The sequence below is a fragment of the Odontesthes bonariensis genome, chromosome 14 (assembly GCF_027942865.1).
Source record: "Odontesthes bonariensis isolate fOdoBon6 chromosome 14, fOdoBon6.hap1, whole genome shotgun sequence".
In the NCBI taxonomy this organism is placed as follows: Eukaryota; Metazoa; Chordata; class Actinopteri; order Atheriniformes; family Atherinopsidae; genus Odontesthes; species Odontesthes bonariensis.
The window spans coordinates 6,667,125-6,686,969 of record NC_134519.1 but is presented as its reverse complement, the minus strand read 5'-3'; the positions used below and the strand labels follow the sequence as shown (position 1 = coordinate 6,686,969).

General features: G+C 42.1%; 3 protein-coding genes across 3 annotated transcripts; all 3 read left to right on the top strand.

Annotated features, from left to right (window-relative positions):
• Window positions 1-1,236: 1,236 nt before the first annotated feature.
• Window positions 1,237-2,907, top strand: LOC142398625 (tripartite motif-containing protein 16-like). The gene has a single exon (XM_075482702.1). The coding sequence runs from the start codon at window positions 1,237-1,239 to the stop codon at window positions 2,905-2,907; it is 1,671 nt and encodes a 556-aa protein (XP_075338817.1).
• Window positions 2,908-8,334: 5,427 nt separating this feature from the next.
• Window positions 8,335-10,556, top strand: LOC142398629 (tripartite motif-containing protein 16-like). The gene has a single exon (XM_075482705.1). The coding sequence runs from the start codon at window positions 8,341-8,343 to the stop codon at window positions 10,015-10,017; it is 1,677 nt and encodes a 558-aa protein (XP_075338820.1). The 5' UTR covers window positions 8,335-8,340; the 3' UTR covers window positions 10,018-10,556.
• Window positions 10,557-16,002: 5,446 nt separating this feature from the next.
• On the top strand, window positions 16,003-17,862 carry LOC142398205 (tripartite motif-containing protein 16-like). The gene is made up of 2 exons (XM_075482164.1): window positions 16,003-17,057; window positions 17,313-17,862. Exons 1-2 carry the CDS (start codon window positions 16,003-16,005, stop codon window positions 17,860-17,862), a joined length of 1,605 nt encoding a protein of 534 aa, XP_075338279.1.
• Window positions 17,863-19,845: the final 1,983 nt, after the last annotated feature.

Below are 19,845 nucleotides of genomic sequence, written 5' to 3'. Positions count from 1 at the left end.
GGTCTCAGTGTGAAAGGGGCTATTGACGGCCATTATAGCCAGGTCACCTCATCTCCTTATCAAATCCAAGTGAAAGCTTTTTTTAAAACACGATTGAAGAATTTTTAAAATATGACTCATAGTTTTCGAGCAGGGACTGTTTGTTTGAGGCACACATATCAGTATTGAACACCAAATTCTACCCTTCAGTTCCTCTCCTCTTACCCACTCAGCTGTCTTCACAGACACTGATCACACAGCTGATACTCCTTCTGAGGGCACAGCCAAGATGGCTGACCTGTTATAACAGGTTTATGCCAACCACTGTGTCATTTCTGATCCGAATACTGTCACGCCCATGGGACTCTGCCATGTTTTAGTTTTGTGTTTTATCATGTTTTAGGTCTTGGTTTTTGAGTTTATATTTAGTTAGGTTTTAACATTGTTTTTCACTCAATCAGTTCATTGAATTCACTCACTTCACCTGTGTTTTCCCCATGAGCTGCACTCATTCACAATCAACCAGTTCCCTATTTAGTTTCCAGTCTCCCCTGTCCTTTTGTCAGATCCTACTCCATCTACACCCCTCATGCCTTGCTATGCCTTCTTGCTCAAGTTAAGTATTTATTCCATGCCATGCCTAGTTGTTTCTTTTGTTTTTCCATCGTCATGTTTTTGTTAACCATGTTTTGTTTTTTAATAATAAATCTCAGTTTTACTTAACATCTTTTTGAGTCCGCATCCGTGTCCTACCTCACCACCCCACCTTGACAAATAAAATATGACTATAACATGACAGCCTCTGTCTCTCAGCAGGCAGTAGCTCCATTGGCACCCATCAAAATTTCTTCAGAAATTTTCTAGTTCACTTTTGTTGCGCATTTGTTTTAAAACCTTTACATGTAAATATTCCAACACCACCAAACCCTGGATAGAAATTAGGCACAGGATTTTACTTACACTACATGAAAAGAAGAGGAAACAAACTTTAATTCACCGAGCTACGTGTTCTTTTGGAATGTGGAAAAACTTGGTAACACTCCTTCCTTGTGCTCTCAAAAATAACTTCACTCTGTTCTCACCTTTCCTTGTTCCCTCCCCTTCTGATCTGCAGGTTGATGATTGGTTAAACCAACATTATGTAAAAGCTGACAGACTACATTCTCTGTAAAAACACGTGATTCGTAGATCAGAGCTAAGAGTAGTTTCAGCTTTGAGGAAATAAAACTCACTCAGTCACTGTTGCTGAGAGGAGAAATGGCTCAGACAGGGGATCAGCTGAACCAAGATATCGTCTCTTGTTCGATCTGTCTGGATCTGCTGAAGGATCCGGTGACTATTCCCTGTGGACACAGCTACTGCATCAACTGTATTAAAGTCCACTGGGATGGAGAGGATCAGAAAGGAATCCACAGCTGTCCTCAGTGCAGGAAAACGTTCGCACCGAGGCCTGTCCTGGAGAAAAGCACCATGTTAGCTGATTTAGTGGAGCAGCTGAAGAAGACTGGACTCCAAGCTGCTCCTGCTGATCACTGCTATGCTGGAGCTGAAGATGTGGCCTGTGATTTCTGCTCTGGAAGAAAACTGAAAGCCATCAAGTCCTGTTTATTCTGTCTGGCCTCTTACTGTAAGAAACACCTTCAGCCTCATTATGATTCATCTACATTCAAGAAACACAAACTGGTGGAGCCCTCCAAGAAGCTCCAGGAGAACATCTGCTCTGTTCACGATGAGGTGATGAAGATGTTCTGCCGTACAGATCAGAAGTCCATCTGTTATCTCTGCTCTATGGATGAACATAAAGGCCACAACACAGTGTCAGCTGCAGCAGAAAGGACTGAGAGGCAGAGAGAGCTGGAGGGGAGTCGGCAGCAGATCCAGCAGAGAATCCAGGACGCAGAGAAAGATGTGAAGCTGCTTCAGCAGGAGGTGGAGGCCATCGATCAGTTTGCTGATAAAACAGTGGAGGACAGTGAGAAGATCTTCACTGAGCTGATCCGTCTCCTCCAGAAAAGAAGCTCTGATGTGAAGCAGCAGATCAGATCCCAGCAGGAAGCTGAAGGGAGTCGAGTCAAAGAGCTTCAGAAGAAGCTGGAGCAGGAGATCACTGAGCTGAAGAGGAAAGATGCTGAGCTGAAGCAGCTCTCACACACAGAGGATCACAGCCAGTTTCTGCTCAACTACCCCTCAGTGTCAGCACTCAGTGAGTCTACACACTCATCCAGCATCAAGATCCGTCCTCTGAGGCACTTTGAGGATGTGACAGCAGCTGTGTCAGAGCTCAGAGATAAACTACAGGACATCCTGAGAGAGGAATGGACCAACATCTCACTTAGAGTCCCTGAAGTGGATGTTTTACTGTCAGAACCAGAACCAAAGAGCAGAGCTGGATTCTTAAAATATTCATCTGAAATCACACTGGATCCAAACACAGCAAACACATATCTGTTACTGTCAGAGGGGAACAGAAAAGTGACATTAATGAAAAAACCTCAGTCTTATTCTAGTCATGCAGACAGATTTACTGAATATTTTCAGGTCCTGAGCAGAGAGAGTCTGACTGGACGTTGTTACTGGGAGGTGGAGAAGAGAGGGAGAGGAAAAGTTATTGTAGCAGTCGCATACAAGAACATCAGCAGAGCAGGAGGTGAATGTGGATTTGGTCGTAATGACAAATCTTGGGCATTAAAATGTTACCAAAACGGTTATACATTTTGGTACAACGATATGAAAACCACCATCTCAGGTCCTCAGTCCTCCAGAGTGGGAGTGTACCTGGATCACAGAGCAGGTATTCTGTCCTTCTACAACGTCTCTGAAACCATGACTCTCCTCCACAGAGTCCAGACCTCATTCACTCAGCCGCTTTATGCTGGAGTTTGGATAAATTATTATGGATCCACAGCACAGTTGTGTAAAGTGAAATAAATGTATTTAGTCAGCTTGTTGCTGGGATGTCTCTGCTGTTCTGCTGTTTATTTGCTACTTTTTCCTGTGTTTGTGCAGCCATGGAGGATATCACTGCTAATGATGAGTTTGATTCACAGAAATATTTATCCACATGAAAATCTAAACTTCTCTGAGCTCTAAATATCAGTTGGATCCTTGTGTTGATGTATCTGTATGTTTGTGTTTCTCTTCCACTTCATGGAGCAGAACAGAAACCAGCAGACCTTCGTTTATCACAGATTATTTTCAAAATTCATCACTTTGTAAATGTGAAAATAATTCTGGAGTGATACTTTGATTTGTTTCAGGGATCAAATGTTTTTTCTGTTTTCTAAATCAACCAAGAAATGAGAAAGTCTGTTAAGAGGTGTTCAGAAATTAATTTCTAGGATCAGGAGATCAATTATCATGTTTAATGTGAGAGCAAATTAAAGTTTTTTTTAAGAAATACGACTTTATTGTTCTGCCATTTATTCTTTAAAAGTGACAAATTATTTGTAGATGACTCATAAGAAAAAACAGCAGGGACATTGTAAACTAGAAAATTTCTGAAGAAATTTTGATGGGCGAAATGGAGCCACTGCCCGCTGAGAGACAGAGGCTGTCATGTTTTAGTCATATTATACAGGTCCTTCTAAAAAAATTAGCATATTGTGATAAAGTTCATTATTTTCCACAATGTAATGATAATAATTGAACTTTCATATATTTCAGATTCATTTTACACCAACTGAAATATTTCAGGTCTTTTATTGTTTTAACCCATTGGCGCCTAAAGCACCTGCAAAAAAGGCTGCGCAATGCCTAAGCCAGTTTTTAGAAAAGGTCCCCAATGCCTGAGGGTTTTTTGAACTAAAAACAATTTATTGAAAACACCTAAGAAAAATTCAATTTTTTTTCGCTGGCTGGATTGTATTGCTTTTTTTTTTTATCAATGTTGGACATTTGGTTCATGTAGTTTTGCTTTATGATTCAGGATAATACCCAATGCTGCTATTTATTATACTACTATTACTATACTGTTACTATACTATAACTAAATCATGATCATAATATCAGCAATAATAATGAATGATAAAAAACCCTGCAACATATCTTGCATTGTGCAGTTATACTGTATACTTCAGTGACACGACTTCTAAAACATCATAGTTGTCATACTGCAGTAATTCGCACCGGGCTCTCTTTTTTTTGACATAAGGTCAACGCCACTCAAATAAGAATGAGAAGTCGTCAGAATGCAGCGCAAGAATAAATAATTACCTCCAGATCATGTCGAAACGATCTTGTGCCATCACTCGGGCTACATTTGTCTGATACAGCCACTTGCTCTGCCTCCAGTAATCCCGGCGAGTTGGTAGTTTGATTATTCCAAAAGTTAGGCAGAGACCGATGAAAGATTTCATCTCCTGCTTTGACACGGGGCTCCACTTCGAGTTGGATGGTGTGTGGCCGCGCTCCTGATCCGCATATAAGTTTGTCTGTGTCACCAACATATCCCAAACTTCATCAGTGAAAATATGCGAGAACACTAAAGGACTTGCATCTTCAGATATTGGCACCTTCAGCCCCGGTGTACGAATAAACTTTTGTTGACGTCGGGTGCGAAATCCAGCGGACTGCCTCTCTTCCTCTAATAAATTCTGTTGATCATTCCCTTCCAACTCCACATCACTTCCATTGCTGTCACAGTATGTCTCGTTAACCGCAGCCATTGTAGCCGAGCTGTCAAATTAGCTACAAACGCACAATTGCAGAACAGGCTAATCGAAAACACCCACCTCATGTGTATTTGAACCAATTATTGTGCATTACATGCTGCATGCGTCTTGAAAATAATGATAAATGAACAATGTTGCGCTACGCAACAACCGGCGTTAGGGACAATGTTGCGCAACGCAACATCCGGCGTCAATGGGTTAATACTGATGATTTTGGCATACAGCTCATGAAAACTCAAAATTCATATCTCAAAAAATTAGCATATCATGAAAAGGTACTCTAAACGAGCTATTAACCGAATCATCTGAATCAACGAATTAACTCTAAACACCTGCAAAAGATTCTTGAGGCTTTTAAAAACTCCCAGCCTGGTTCATTAGTCAAAACCGCAATCATGGGTAAGACTGTTGACCTGACTGCTGTCCAGAAGGCCATCATTGACACCCTTAAGCAAGAGGGTAAGACACAGAAAGAAATTTCTGAGTGAATAGGCTGTTCCCAGAGTGCTGTATCAAGGCACCTCAGTGGGAAGTCTGTGGGAAGGAAAAAGTGTGGCAGAAAACGCTGCACAACCAGAAGAGGGGACCGGACCCTGAGGAGGATTGTGGAGAAGGGCCGATTCCAGACCCTGGGGGACCTGCGGAAGCAGTGGACTGAGTCTGGAGTAGAAACACCCAGAGCCACCGTGCACAGGCGTGTGCAGGAAATGGGCTACAGGTGCCGCATTCCCCAGGTCAAGCCACTTTTGAATCAGAAACAGCGGCAGAAGCGCCTGACCTCGGCTACAGAGAAGCAGCACTGGACTGTTGCTCAGTGGTCCAAAGTACTTTTTTCGGATGAAAGCAAATTTTGCATGTCATTCGGAAATCAAGGTGCCAGAGTCTGGAGGAAGACTGGGGAGAAGGAAATGCCAAAATGCCTGAAGTCCAGTGTCAAGTACCCACAGTCAGTGATGGTCTGGGGTGCCATGTCAGCTGCTGGTGTTGGTCCACTGTGTTTTATCAAGGGCAGGGTCAATGCAGCTAGCTATCAGGAGATTTTGGAGCACTTCATGCTTCCATCTGCTGAAAAGCTTTATGGAGATGAAGATTTCATTTTTCAGCACGACCTGGCACCTGCTCTCAGTGCCAAAACCACTGGTAAAGGGTTTACTGACCATGGTATTACTGTGCTCAATTGGCCTGCCAACTCTCCTGACCTGAACCCCATAGAGAATCTGTGGGATATTGTGAAGAGGAAGTTGAGAGACACCAGACCCAACACTGTGGATGAGCTTAAGGCCGCTATCGAAGCATCCTGGGCCTCCATACCACCTCAGCAGTGCCACAGGCTGATTGCCTCCATGCCACGCCGCATTGAAGCAGTCATTTCTGCAAAAGGATTCCCGACCAAGTATTGAGTGCATAACTGAACACAATTATTTGAAGGTTGACTTTTTTTGTATTAAAAACACTTTTCTTTTATTGGTCGGATGAAATATGCTAATTTTTTGAGATAGGAATTTTGAGTTTTCATGAGCTGTATGCCAAAATCATAGGTATTAAAACAATAAAAGACCTGAAATATTTCAGTTGGTGTGCAATGAATCTAAAATATATGAAAGTTCAATTTCTATCATTACATTATGGAAAATAATGAACTTTATCACAATATGCTAATTTTTTTAAAGGATCTGTATTGGGAGCAGACATGACACAGTGGCTGGCATAAACCTGTTATGACAGGTCAGCCATCTTGGCTGTGCCCTCAGAAGGATAATCAGCTGTGTGATCAGTTGCTGTGCAGACAGCTGAGTGGGTAAGAGGAGAGGAGCGCACACAATATGGCTCCAACTGACAGGGAGAACATGGGGTTCAATACTGATATGTGTAACTAGAACAAACAGTCGCTGTTCGCAAACTATGAGTCATATTCAAAGTATTCTTGAACCGTGAGTGCCAGAAGGGAAGGCAGAAGCCACTGGTGTTTTATTCTGCTCATATGTACGGTATATTTTTTATGTTAGTTTTAAAGCCAGCTTTCACATTGATTTGATAAGGAGATGAGGCAACCTGGCTATAATGGCAGTGAATGACATCCCGAGTGGTCGCTCTCTGCGCTGAGGGGTCATTTGAGAGAAAACCGTGAGGCCAAGCACAATGACGGGGACATTGGGTAAAAGAGGACAAAAACACCTACATTTTTAAATATAATTTGTCTAGGTGCAGCAGACATTTTGGATGTGAGAGAAGTTTGTTTGAGTCATTTTGGTATTAATTTTGAGCTTGTCAAGATAGAGTGTGAGACCCCAGGACAGCAGAGTGAGAGAAGTCAAAATTTTTTCTTAAAACTTAAATGCATGAAAAGCATATCCCCACGTGTCCACCAATAGGGAATAGTGTGCTATGACGTTTCTCTGTCATCACTCAAACAGATTCCCAGAAAATTGGTAAAAACTGGGAATTTTGGCCTTTTGGATATGCACTAAAATCCATATGTAATGGGACACAAATAGCCTTATTTGAAGGCCTCATGACTCAGACATACTTCATCATAGAGACATTTTTCAAAGTTTACACAGGACAGGAAAGGTCTGGCTTTAACTGAACTAAAGGGTTTGTTGATATATTTTATAGCTTTGACATAATGGCAGTTTAAGTTTTAGGAAAAATCAGGACTCCTCTCATTCTGCTGTCCTGGGATCTCACACTCTATTTTGACAAGCTCGAAATTAATACAAAAATAACTCAAACAAACTTCTCTCACATCCAAAATGTCCGCTGCACCAAGACAAATTATACTTCAAAATGTAGGTATTTTTGTCTTCTTTCACCCAATGTCACCGTCATTGTACTTGACCTGACGCTTTTTTCTGAAATAACCTCTGAACGGAGAGAGCGACCATTCGGGCTGCCATTGACTGCCATTATAGCCAGGTCACCTCATCCACTTATCAAATCAATGTGAAGGCTGTTTTTAAAACTGCAATAAAAACAATACCGTACATAGGATTAGCATAAAAATGACACCAGTGGCTTCTGCCATCCCTTCTGGCGCTCATGGTTCAAGAATATTTTAAATATGACTCATAGTTTGCGAACAGAGACACACATATCAGTATTTAAGACCAAGGTCACACAGCTGATTCTCCTTCTGAGGGCACAGCCAAGATGGCTGACCTGTCATAACAGGTTTATGCCAGCCTCTGTGTCATGTCTGCTCCTAATACAATATGACTATAACATGACAGCCTCTGTCTCTCAGCAGGCAGTAGCTCCATTGGCACCCATCAAAATTTCTTCCGAAAAGTTTTCGTTCACTTTTGTTGCTCATCCGTTTTAAAACTTTTACATATAAATATCCCAACACCACCAAACCCTGGATAGAAATTAGGCACAGGATTTTACTTACACTTCATGAAAAGAAGAGGAAATAAACTTTAATTGACAGAGCAACGTGTTAGTTTGGAATGTGGAAAAACTTGGTAACACTCCTTCTTCCTTGTGCTCTCAAAAATAACTTCACTCTGTTCTCACCTTTCCTTGTTCCCTCCCCTTCTGATCTGCAGGTTGATGATTGGTGAAACCAACATTATGTAAAACCTGACAGACTACATTCTCTGTAAAAACACGTGATTCGTAGATCAGAGCTAAGAGTAGTTTCAGCTTTGAGGAACTAAAACTCACTCAGTCACTGTAGCTGAGAGGAGAAATGGCTCAGACAGGGGATCAGCTGAACCAAGATATCGTCTCTTGTTCGATCTGTCTGGATGTACTGAAGGATCCGGTGACTATTCCCTGTGGACACAGCTACTGCATGAACTGTATTAAAGTCCACTGGGATGGAGAGGATCCAAAGGGAATCCACAACTGCCCTCAATGCAGGAAAACTTTCACACCGAGGCCTGTCCTGGAGAAAAACACCATGTTAGCTGATTTATTAGAAGAGCTGAAGAAGACTGGACTCCAAGCTGCTCCTGCTGATCACTGCTATGCTGGAGCTGAAGATGTGGCCTGTGATTTCTGCTCTGGGAGAAAACTGAAAGCCATCAAGTCCTGTTTATCCTGTCTGGCCTCTTACTGTGAGAAACACCTTCAGCCTCATTATGATGTGGCTCCATTAAGGAAACACAAGCTGGTGGAGCCCTCCAAGAAGCTCCAGGAGAACATCTGCTCTGTTCACGATGAGGTGATGAAGATGTTCTGCCGTACCGATCAGAAGTCCATCTGTTATCTCTGCCCTGTGGATGAACATAAAGGCCACGACACAGTGTCAGCTGCAGCAGAAAGGACTGAGAGGCAGAGAGAGCTGGAGGGGAGTCGGCAGCAGATCCAGCAGAGAATCCAGGACAGAGAGAAAGATGTGAAGCTGCTTCAGCAGCAGCTGGAGGCCATCGATCAGTCTGCTGATAAAACAGAGGAGCACAGCCAGAAGATCTTCACTGAGCTGATCCGTCTCCTCCAGAAAAGAAGCTCTGATGTGAAGCAGCAGATCAGATCCCAGCAGGAAGCTGAAGGGAGTCGAGTCAAAGAGCTTCAGGAGAAGCTGGAGCAGGAGATCACTGAGCTGAAAAGGAAAGATGCTGAGCTGCAGCAGCTCTCACACACAGAGGATCACAGCCAGTTTCTGAACAACTACCCCTCAGTGTCAGCACTCAGTGAGTCTACAGACTCACCCAGCATCAAGATCCGTCCTCTGAGGCACTTTGAGGATGTGACAGCAGCTGTGTCAGAGCTCAGAGATAAGCTACAGGACATCCTGAGAGAGGAAGGGACAAACATCTCACTGAGAGTCACTGAAGTGGATGTTTTACTGTCAGAACCAGAATCAGAACCAGAACCAAAGAGCAGAGCTGACTTCTTGAAATATTCATCTGAAATCACACTGGATCCAAACACAGCAAACACATATCTGTTACTGTCAGAGGGGAACAGAAAAGTGACAGTAATGAATAAATCTCTGTCTTATTCTAGTCATCCAGACAGATTCACTGGATGGTTTCAGGTCCTGAGCAGAGAGAGTCTGACTGGACGTTGTTACTGGGAGGTGGAGATGAGAGGGAGAGGAGCTGATTTAGCAGTCGCATACAAGAACATCAGCAGAGCAGGAGGTGGGACTGAATGTTTATTTGGACGTAATGACAAATCTTGGTCATTAGATTGTGACCAAAACAGTTATGAATTTGGGTACAACAAGATGAAAACCTCCATCTCAGGTCCCCAGTCCTCCAGAGTGGGAGTGTACCTGGATCACAGAGCAGGTATTCTGTCCTTCTACAGCGTCTCTGAAACCATGACTCTCCTCCACAGAGTCCAGACCACATTCACTCAGCCGCTCTATGGTGGGATTGGGATTTGGGGCTTTGGATCCTCAGCAGAGTTTGTGTAAAGTGAAATAAATGTGTTTAGTCAGCTGGTTGCTGACAGCTGGTTGCTGGGATGTCTCTGCTGTTCTGCTGTTTATTTGCTGCTGTTTCCTGTGTTTGTGCAGCCATGGAGGATATCACTGCTGATGATGAGTTTGATTCACAGAAATATTTCTCCACATGAAAATCTAAACTTCTCTGAGCTCTAAATATCAGTTGGATCCTTGTGTTGATGTATCTGTATGTTGTTGTTTCTCTTCCACTTCATGGAGCCAAACAGAGAAATCAGCAGACCTTCCTTTATCACAGATTATTTTCAGATCTCATCACTTTGTAAATGTGAAAATAATTCTGTAGTTAAACTTACTTTGATTTGTTTCAGAGATCAAATGTTGTTGCTTTTTTTGAAAACTCTCAGTAATGATCTACTTGTTAACCCAGAAACTAAATGTTCTGATTCTGGATGTTTTTCTGTAAATAATAAATTGTGGATTCATCCTGATCATGAATTGTGTTTCTGTGAAAATGGGAGTGAGGCTGTCACCCCACCAGCATCCCTCATGGTGGCAACACACGGCTGCAACAAGTAACTGCTTTGATTCAGAGATGTTTGTTTAAACCCATCTGTGGCTGGAAGAGTTGCCTTGGTTCAGGATCATATTCTGGTTTCACCTGTTTGCTCACAAACGCTTCAAACTTGTTTCTGAATGTTTTCTGAGATGTTGGAAGAAAGTTAGAAAACAAAAAGAACGATGTGAAACCTCAAAGTGATTCAAATCAAACCTAAATGTAACAATATGATGTGATGTCGGTCATTACAGGAGATGTAATTTGTACTCACAGTTAGAAGTGGAGGAAGAATTCTTGGACATAAGTCACAGAATCAGAACCACAGAGATTTGGTTTCAGGGAGAAACTGTAGATTTACTTTTGATTTTACTCAAACTACAAAAATATTCATATGGAAACATACTTGAATATAAAAAATAGAATAAATTAGTTGGAATGACACTTTGAAATACTTGTGAGTTATGGAATGATTAAAGGTGATGTGTGTGATCTTACATCATATTTGTTTATCTGATTCTGAATGTGGTGGAGTAGAAGTATAAAGTAGCAGAAGATAAAAATACTAAAGTAAATGTCAGGTCAGTGAAACATTGTAATTACGTTCAGTATATTTGGTCACTTTCTGCTGCTGTCAGTGATGGACTTTTCAAAGAAATCTGACTCAGCTCTGATCATTAATGAGAATATGATGAAGACAGGATGATTTAATCCAGAATAATGTAAAGTTATTGTTGTGGGGCTGAGAACTGATGAACCCTCATTGTTCTGTTCCACGTGTTGTTTAAGGATCGTCACAGGTACGAGTTTGGGTGGAGCAGGTCACAGTAAGGTGGAGTTTCCAGCTGACTCCTCAGTTTCAGTCGCAGATGGAGAAGTAACTGTGTTTTTTGGTCTGCCACTTATTGATAAAGTCAAAGTTTACAAAAAAAAAAACATGAACAGGAAGAAGTTCCCTGAAAGCAGCATCAGTGTTACAGGTTGTGAGTCCTGTGAACACACTGACACAGTGTTATGTTACACATATTTAAACTTCTCTTTCCTCATGTTGTTGAAGCTGCCAAAGCCTCAGTGAAGCTTTCTCATGTCTCCCTGCAGGTTCAAAGCTGAAATCTGAAAACTAACACAAGAGGGCGCCTTCATCCTGCTCACAGGGATGCAGAGGAGGTTAAAGCTCCTGCTCTGTTCATTTACACTGAACTCTGCCTGTGTTCTGGCCACTTTGACTCGAACATCTTAGTTTATTTTAAATCCGTAACACATAAATATTACCTAAAGTCTCTTTTTTAACTATTCATGGCTTGTAGGCCTCATTGACCTGAGTTCATACAACTAATTTCAGTAAACCCAAGAACACCCTCAGACAGAGACTGTTTCACCCAAAGGATTAAACACCCAAACACAAACTGGGTGGTGTTGTGTATGCAGTGCAGCAAAGACTGTGCAGACCTCTTTATAGGAGAGACCAAACAACAGCTCCACCAGCGCATGGCCCAACACAGGAGAGCCCCCTCTTCAGGTCAAGACTCAGCAGTGCACCTTCATCTCAAGGAGAAGGGACACTCTTTTGAGGACAGTAATGTCCACATTCTGGACAGAGAAGACAGGTAGTTTGAGAGAGGAATCAAAGAAGCCATCTATGTAAAACTGGAAAAAACATTGTTGAACAGAGGAGGTGGTCTCAGGTTTCACCTTCCCAGCACCTACAATGCAGCATTGTCTCTCCTCCCCAAGCAGTTTCACAATCATTCTCACCTTGGATTCTGTGACCAAAACTCACTCAGGTAGACATTTCGGAGGTGATAAAGACTCTAAGGACATGCACATTGGTGGGTGTTCAGTGACACATGTGACTGTAACGACCCTCTGTGTATAAGCTGATCCATCTAGTTCAGACTAAAGAAGACTTTTGGATGAGAGGTGAAACGACTTCAAGATCCAAGAAGAAGTCCAGTTGACCTTATTCAAGCTCTTGTGAATATTCTTTATCCAGTGTTGTGAGTGAACGAGTTCAAAAGAATGCGTTCATTGAACACGCTCATTTTTTCTTGAACGTTGAACTGAACGCAACACATTTTTTAATAAAGAACTTGAACGAGAATGAGTTCACATTTTGTGTCATGAACGGCAGACATCACTGTTAATGAACGTTGGAATGTGTTATCCATTGAAAACTGAGTGACATCTGTTTTCTCTTTTGAAACTTAACGAGAGAAAGTTCCTCCCTCCTGTATTCTCGCTGGTGCCGCTTAAATCACGTATCACCAGACAGAAATGGTTTTGACATTGTGTGCGCAATGCATTGAGGGCAACGTAGTGTCCGGCTGAGAATAGTTGAATAACATACTGGCTTCCGCACAACTTTACCCGTGATGAATTGCAGCAGAGCGGGGTAGGCATAACAACGCCGCATAGCAGGCAACGATGAGAGCGCGGAGGGCTGGAGGAGCGAGCGAGCGAGCGAGCAAGAGAGAGAGAGAGACCAATGATGAGAGTGAGAGAAAGCGCTGCAATTAAAAAAAAAAAGGCTGGTGGAAGTGATGGCACGGATACAGACACCGATTCTCCTTATGAACATTTAAAACAATTTTACACTCTTGCCAACCAATACCCCGACGGCAAAAATCTTACCTTTCTGTGTAAGATATGTCCACCTGCGCAGCAAAAACAAGTTAGGACATCAACAACGTCCTTCTCGAATTTGAAACGGCACATTGTGTTAAAACATCCATCCAGTGTGAACGCATACATGCACGCCCTCGAGGGAGGAAAGGGAAAAAAGACCCCCTGCCATCCCCAAACGCAAATGACACAGCCAACTGGTCTACCTTGTCTGTACTGCTGCAAGTTTCATGACCTGGTAAGAAACCCACAATTGCAGTGTCATGAGCAAATGTCTACGATGAGCAGTTTCAAAGAACGTATAGTGATTTCTAGCTCATAGTGTGAAAAAAAGTATTTATTTCAATATCTCATGAAAAAAGTAAAATAAACTGAACTTTGAACGTGAACTGTTCACTTTGAGCATGTATGAACTGAACTTGAACTAGTTCAGAAAAGCTGTGAACTGGCACAAAACTGTCTTTATCATTTCAGTTTATTTCTGACTTTCCGGTTTTCATACCACATGATGCCAAAATATTATGAAAAACTAAAAAATTTCTGATGGGTGCCAATGGAGCTACTGCCCGCTGAGAGACAGAGGCTGTCATGTTATGGTCATATTATATTGGGAGCAGACGTAACACAGTGGCTGGCATAGACCTGTTAAAACAGGTCAGCCATCTTGGCTGTGCCCTCAGAAGGAGAATCAGCTGTGTGATCAGTTGCTGTGCAGACAGCTGAGTGGGTAAGAGGAGAGGAGCGCACACAATATGGCTCCAACTGACAGGGAGACCTTGGTGTTCAATACTGATATGTGTGCGTCGAACAAACCGTCGCTGTTCGAAAACTATGAGTCATATTAAAAAAAGTTCTTAAATCCTGAGCGCCAGAAGGGACGGCAGAAACCACTGGTGTAAGTTTTATTCTGCTCCTGTGTACGGTATTTTTTTATTGCCAGTTTTAAAAACAGCCTTCACATTGATTTGATAAGGAGATGAGGTGACCTGGCTATAATGGTCGTCAATTGCAGCCCGAGTGGTCTTTCTCTCCGCTCAGAGGTCATTTGAGAGAAAACTGTGAGGCCAAGCACAATGACCGTGACATTGGGTGAAAGAGGACAAAAATACCTACATTTCGAAGTATAATTTGTCTAGGTGCAGCAGACATTTGGGACGTGAGAGAAGTTTGTTTGAGTTATTTTTGTATTAATTTCGAGCTTGTCAAAATAGAGTGTGAGCCCCCAGGACAGCAGAATGAGAGGAGTCCTGATTTTTCCTAAACTTAAACTGCCATTATGTCAAAGCTATAAAATATATCAACAAAACACTTAATTCAATTAAAGTTGAGTCTTACTTTGCCTGTTTAAACTTTGAATGATTTCTCTATGATGAATTATGGCTGAGTTATGAGGCCTCCAAATAAGGCTACTTTTATCCCATTACATATGAATTTTAATGCATTTCCAATGGGCCAAAATTAATTTCAATTCAATTCAATTCAATTCAATTCAAAAATACTTTATTTATCCCAGAGGGAAATTAAATAATTTCCAGATTTTCCAAGAATCTGTTTGAGTAATGAGAGAGAAATGTCATAGCACACTAGTCCCTATCGGTGGACACGTGGGGATATGCTTTTTATCCCGGTTGGACCAACCGTGCGGGACTAGTTCCATGCCGAAATTCGTGACGGAAACGGGAGAACAATAAGTATGCACAATAATAATATGTGTGCCTTGATATCTTTGGAATTGGTACCCATAATAATTGTATTTATTTTCACTGAGGCTTGTTTAAACCACAGACTGTAAAAAATTTCAACTGTGTTTTCATGACTGAGCTGATCTCATTCATCTGATGACACTCTTTAACTGTCACTGTTGAGAATGAGATTAAAATCCCTCAAATTATTTATAGTTTTGATAGAAATTGTTATAAATTTTTGTTTTTAATGTTCCTCGTGAGGATGTAGAGTCATTGCTGTGGTGACGGAGTTTGTCCAAGTTTGGGCTTGACTTAATGTCTGAAAACATGGGGGATGGATGGTAACATTCCCGTCCTTTTGTCTTTCAAATCAGTGCAACTGATTCAGGACTTTGGCTGCATGGATGTGATTATCATGCAGGAGTCTTTAGGTCAGTCTGTAATCTGTCTGAAGCCTCAGTTGAAAGAAACAGTCGTTAGCAGAGATGTTTCTCAGAGTACAGCTGTTTATCTTCTATCACCACCTGGAACCTCCACTTTTTGTCTTCTACACCTTTTTCTGTCCCAACACAGGTTACATTTCAAACCTTAACCATCTGAGCTGTGAAACATCTTCTGCTTCAGATACTGATCAAAGATAGAAGTTCTGAAAGGATCTCCCGCTCCTCCATTATAAATATACTGAAATCCCTGAGGTGGTTTAGAGTTCAGGTTTTTTTTGGCATCAGATGGCCCGTGATGTTGTCAAATTAGAGTCACTTTAGTTGAGGTTAATATATTAAAAAAACAGATTTTCTTCATGTTCAACTTTCAGTGGAATGTTAATGAATGAATCTTTCCCTTCAACAGAAAACAAATAAGAATTTTTCTACAAACCCTTGAACAATCCTGATTTAACTGCAGGATTGAGGTGAAACCAGCACTGTCCCTTTCAGTGAAGGAAACTTCCATGTTCCCTCCCCAAACTGATCTGAAGGTGGGAGGATGTGTGAAACCATTGTGTGACAGAGGAGGAGCTCTTAAGTGAAGATCAGCAGTTCAGCTGCAATAAAAGGAGGTGGAATTTGTTTTGTATCATAGCACAGACAGTGTTTCTGCTCTGAGAGTCACACACTGCTCTGCCAAATGGAGGAAATGGCAAAGAAAAGGGTTAAACTGGACCTGGAAAGCTTCTCTTGTTCGATCTGTCTGGATGTACTGAAGGAGCCGGTGACTATTCCCTGTGGACACAGCTACTGCATCAACTGTATTGAAACCCACTGGAATGGAGAGGATCAGAAGGGAATCCACAGCTGCCCTCAATGCATGAAAACTTTCACACCAAGACCTATTCTGGAGAAAAGCACCATGTTAGCTGATTTAGTGGAGCAGCTGAAGAAGACTGGACTCCAAGCTGCTCCTGCTGATCACTGCTATGCTGGAGCTGAAGATGTGGCCTGTGATTTCTGCTCTGGGAGAAAACTGAAAGCCATCAAGTCCTGTTTATCCTGTCTGGCCTCTTACTGTGAGGAACACCTTCAGCCTCATTATGATGTGGCTCCATTAAGGAAACACAAGCTGGTGGAGCCCTCCAAGAAGCTCCAGGAGAACATCTGCTCTGTTCACGATGAGGTGATGAAGATGTTCTGCCGTACTGATCAGAAGTCCATCTGTTATCTCTGCCCTGTGGATGAACATAAAGGCCACGACACAGTGTCAGCTGCAGTAGAAAGGACTGAGAGGCAGAGAGAGCTGGAGGGGAGTCGGCAGCAGATCCAGCAGAGAATCCAGGACAGAGAGAAAGATGTGAAGCTGCTTCAGCAGGAGGTGGAGGCCATCCATCAGTCTGCTGATAAAACAGTGGAGGACAGTGAGAAGATCTTCACTGAGCTGATCCGTCTCCTCCAGAAAAGAAGCTCTGATGTGAAGCAGCAGATCAGATCCCAGCAGGAAGCTGAAGGGAGTCGAGTCAAAGAGCTTCAGAAGAAGCTGGAGCAGGAGATCACTGAGCTGAAGAGGAAAGATGCTGAGCTGAAGCAGCTCTCACACACAGAGGATCACAGCCAGTTTCTGCTCAACTACCCCTCAGTGGCAGCACTCAGGGGGGCTACACACTCACCCAGCATCAAGATCCGTCCTCTGAGGCACTTTGAGGATGTGACAGCAGCTGTGTCAGAGCTCAGAGATAAACTACAGGACATCCTGAGAGAGGAATGGAAAAACATCACACTGAGAGTCACTGAAGTGGATGTTTTACTGTTAGAACCAAAACCAGAACCTGAACCTGAACCTGAACCTGAACCTGAACCAGAATCAGAATCAGAATCAGATTCAGAATCAGAATCAGAATCAGAATCAGAATCAGAATCAGAATCAGAATCAGAACCAGAACCAGAACCAGAACCAGAACAAGAACCTGAATTTGAATCTGAATCTGAATCTGAATCTGAATCTGAACCAGAACTAGAACCAAAGAGCAGAGCTGACTTGTTAAAATATTCATCTGTAATCACACTGGATCCAAACACAGCAAACACATGTCTGTTACTGTCAAAGGGGAACAGAAAAGTGACATTAATGACACAACCTCAGTCTTATTCTGATCATCCAGACAGATTCACTAAATGGTTTCAGGTCCTGAGTAGAGAGAGTCTGACTGGACGTTGTTACTGGGAGGTGGAGATGAGAGGGGGAGGAGCAGTTTATGTAGCAGTCTCATACAAGAACATCAGCAGAGCAGGAAGTAGATGTAGATTTGGACTTAATGACAAATCTTGGGCATTATATTGTTACCAAAACGGTTATGAATTTTGGTACAACAGAATAAAAACCTCCATCTCAGGTCCTCGGTCCTCCAGAGTCGGAGTGTACCTGGATCACAGAGCAGGTATTCTGTCCTTCTACAGCGTCTCTGGAACCATGACTCTCCTCCACAGAGTCCAGACCACATTCACTCAGCCGCTCTGTGCTGGACTTTGGATTTTGGGCTCTGGAGCCACAGCTGAGTTGTGTTAAGGGAAATAAATGTATTTAGTCAGTTTGTTGCTGAGAGTTAATTGCTGTGATGTCTCTGCGCTGCTGTTCTGTTGTTTATTTGCTGCTCTGATAACAAATTAAAGTTTTTTGAGAAATACCACTTTATTGTTCCGACATTTATTCTTTAACAGTCAGGAACTATTTGTAGATGACTCATAAGAACAAACTGAACAAACACTAAAAACAAACATGGTTCAACATTATTACAATAAAACACATATTTATATAGAAAGAATCAGCTCTATAAATATATAGTTATATATGATCTTCATGAATGTTTGATGTTATTTAATGAGAGTTTGGGAATAACAAAGATTGCTTGTCAGTTCTGTGTTGACCAAACAAAGGTTTGGCACAAATCTGAGGATAAAACTTTTCCTCTCATATTTGCTCATGGCATTGACTGGTGTCCCAAGATGGTTGGCAGTATTAAGCGTTAGTTGACAAGTGGGCTATAGTTCACTTATCCCGGAGATCATAGTTCATCAAATTTATTTTCAACTTGATGCTTTTTTCCAATGTCTGACTCCTTGATTTCCACCATTGTTAGATTAATTTCCTTTGATCTATGATAACTTGCTTGACTCTTCCTAAAGAATCTGGTTGCTCAGTGTTGATAGAAATATCAACGAGGTATTGATTTTCACTTCTGGCTGAAACGCATCAGTCAATATAAAGAGGATTACAAACTCATTGAAGATAGCTTGTGGGTGCAAGAGGAACACAGTATCAGCAGACATGGAAAAAACATGTCATTATGTAGTGTTGTCCTGTGGGAGATACTTCAAGAAGATGGTGTAACTCACACAATGTTATGAGCCATTCAGTCCCTCCCCAACCAGAGCCACTTGTATACCTACAGGGACTGGATTGTGCAGTGGTAAGATTGCCACCTTTATTGTAGGTGACCTGGGCTCAAATCCCCTGCATGAAAGGTAATACCTCCAGTTTGGGTCCTTAGGAAAGACCCCCTTACCCTACCTGTAAGTTGCTTTGGATAAAAGTGTCTGCCAAATACATAAACATAAACAAACATACCTGCAGATGGTCACAAACTGGGCAGTGACAGAAAGAACTAGAAAATTTCTGAAGAAATTTTGATGGGTGCCAGTTGAGCTACTGCCCGCTGAGAGACAGAGGCTGTTTCATGTTATAGTCATATTGTATTGGGAGTAGACATAACACAGCGGCTGGCATAAACCTGTTATAACAGGTCAGCCATCTTGGCTGTGCTCTCAGAAGGAGAATCAGCTGTGTGATCAGTTGCTGTGCAGACAGCTGAGTGGGTAAGAGGAGAGGAGCGCACACAATATGGCTCCAACTGACAGGGAGAACTTGGGGTTCAATACTGAAATGCCTGCCTCGAACAAACCGTCGCTGTTCGAAACTATGAGTCATATTCAAAGTATTCTTGATCCGTGAGAGCAGAAGGGACGGCAGAAACCACTGGTGTAAGTTTTATTCTGCTCCTATGTACGGTATATTTTATGGCAATTTTAAAACCACCTTTCACATTGATTTGATAAGGAGATGAGGTGACCTGGCTATAATGGTCGTCAATGGCAGCCCGAGTGGTCGTTCTCTCCGCTCAGAGGTCATTTGAGAGAAAACTGTGAGGCCAAGCACAATGACGGTGACATTGGGTGAAAGAGGACAAAAATACCTACATTTTGAAGTATAATTTGTCTTGGTGCAACAGACATTTTGGATGTGAGAGAAGTTTGTTTGAGTTATTTTTGTATTAATTTCGAGCTTGTCAAAATAGAGTGTGAGACCCCAGGACAGCAGAGTGAGAGGAGTCCTGATTTTTCCTAAAACTTAAACTGCCATTATGTCAAAGCTATAAAATATATCAACAAACCACTTAATTCAATTAAAGTTGAGTCTTACTTTGACTGTTTAAACTTGACTCTATGATGAATTATGACTGAGTTATGAGGCCTCCAAATAAGGCTACTTTTA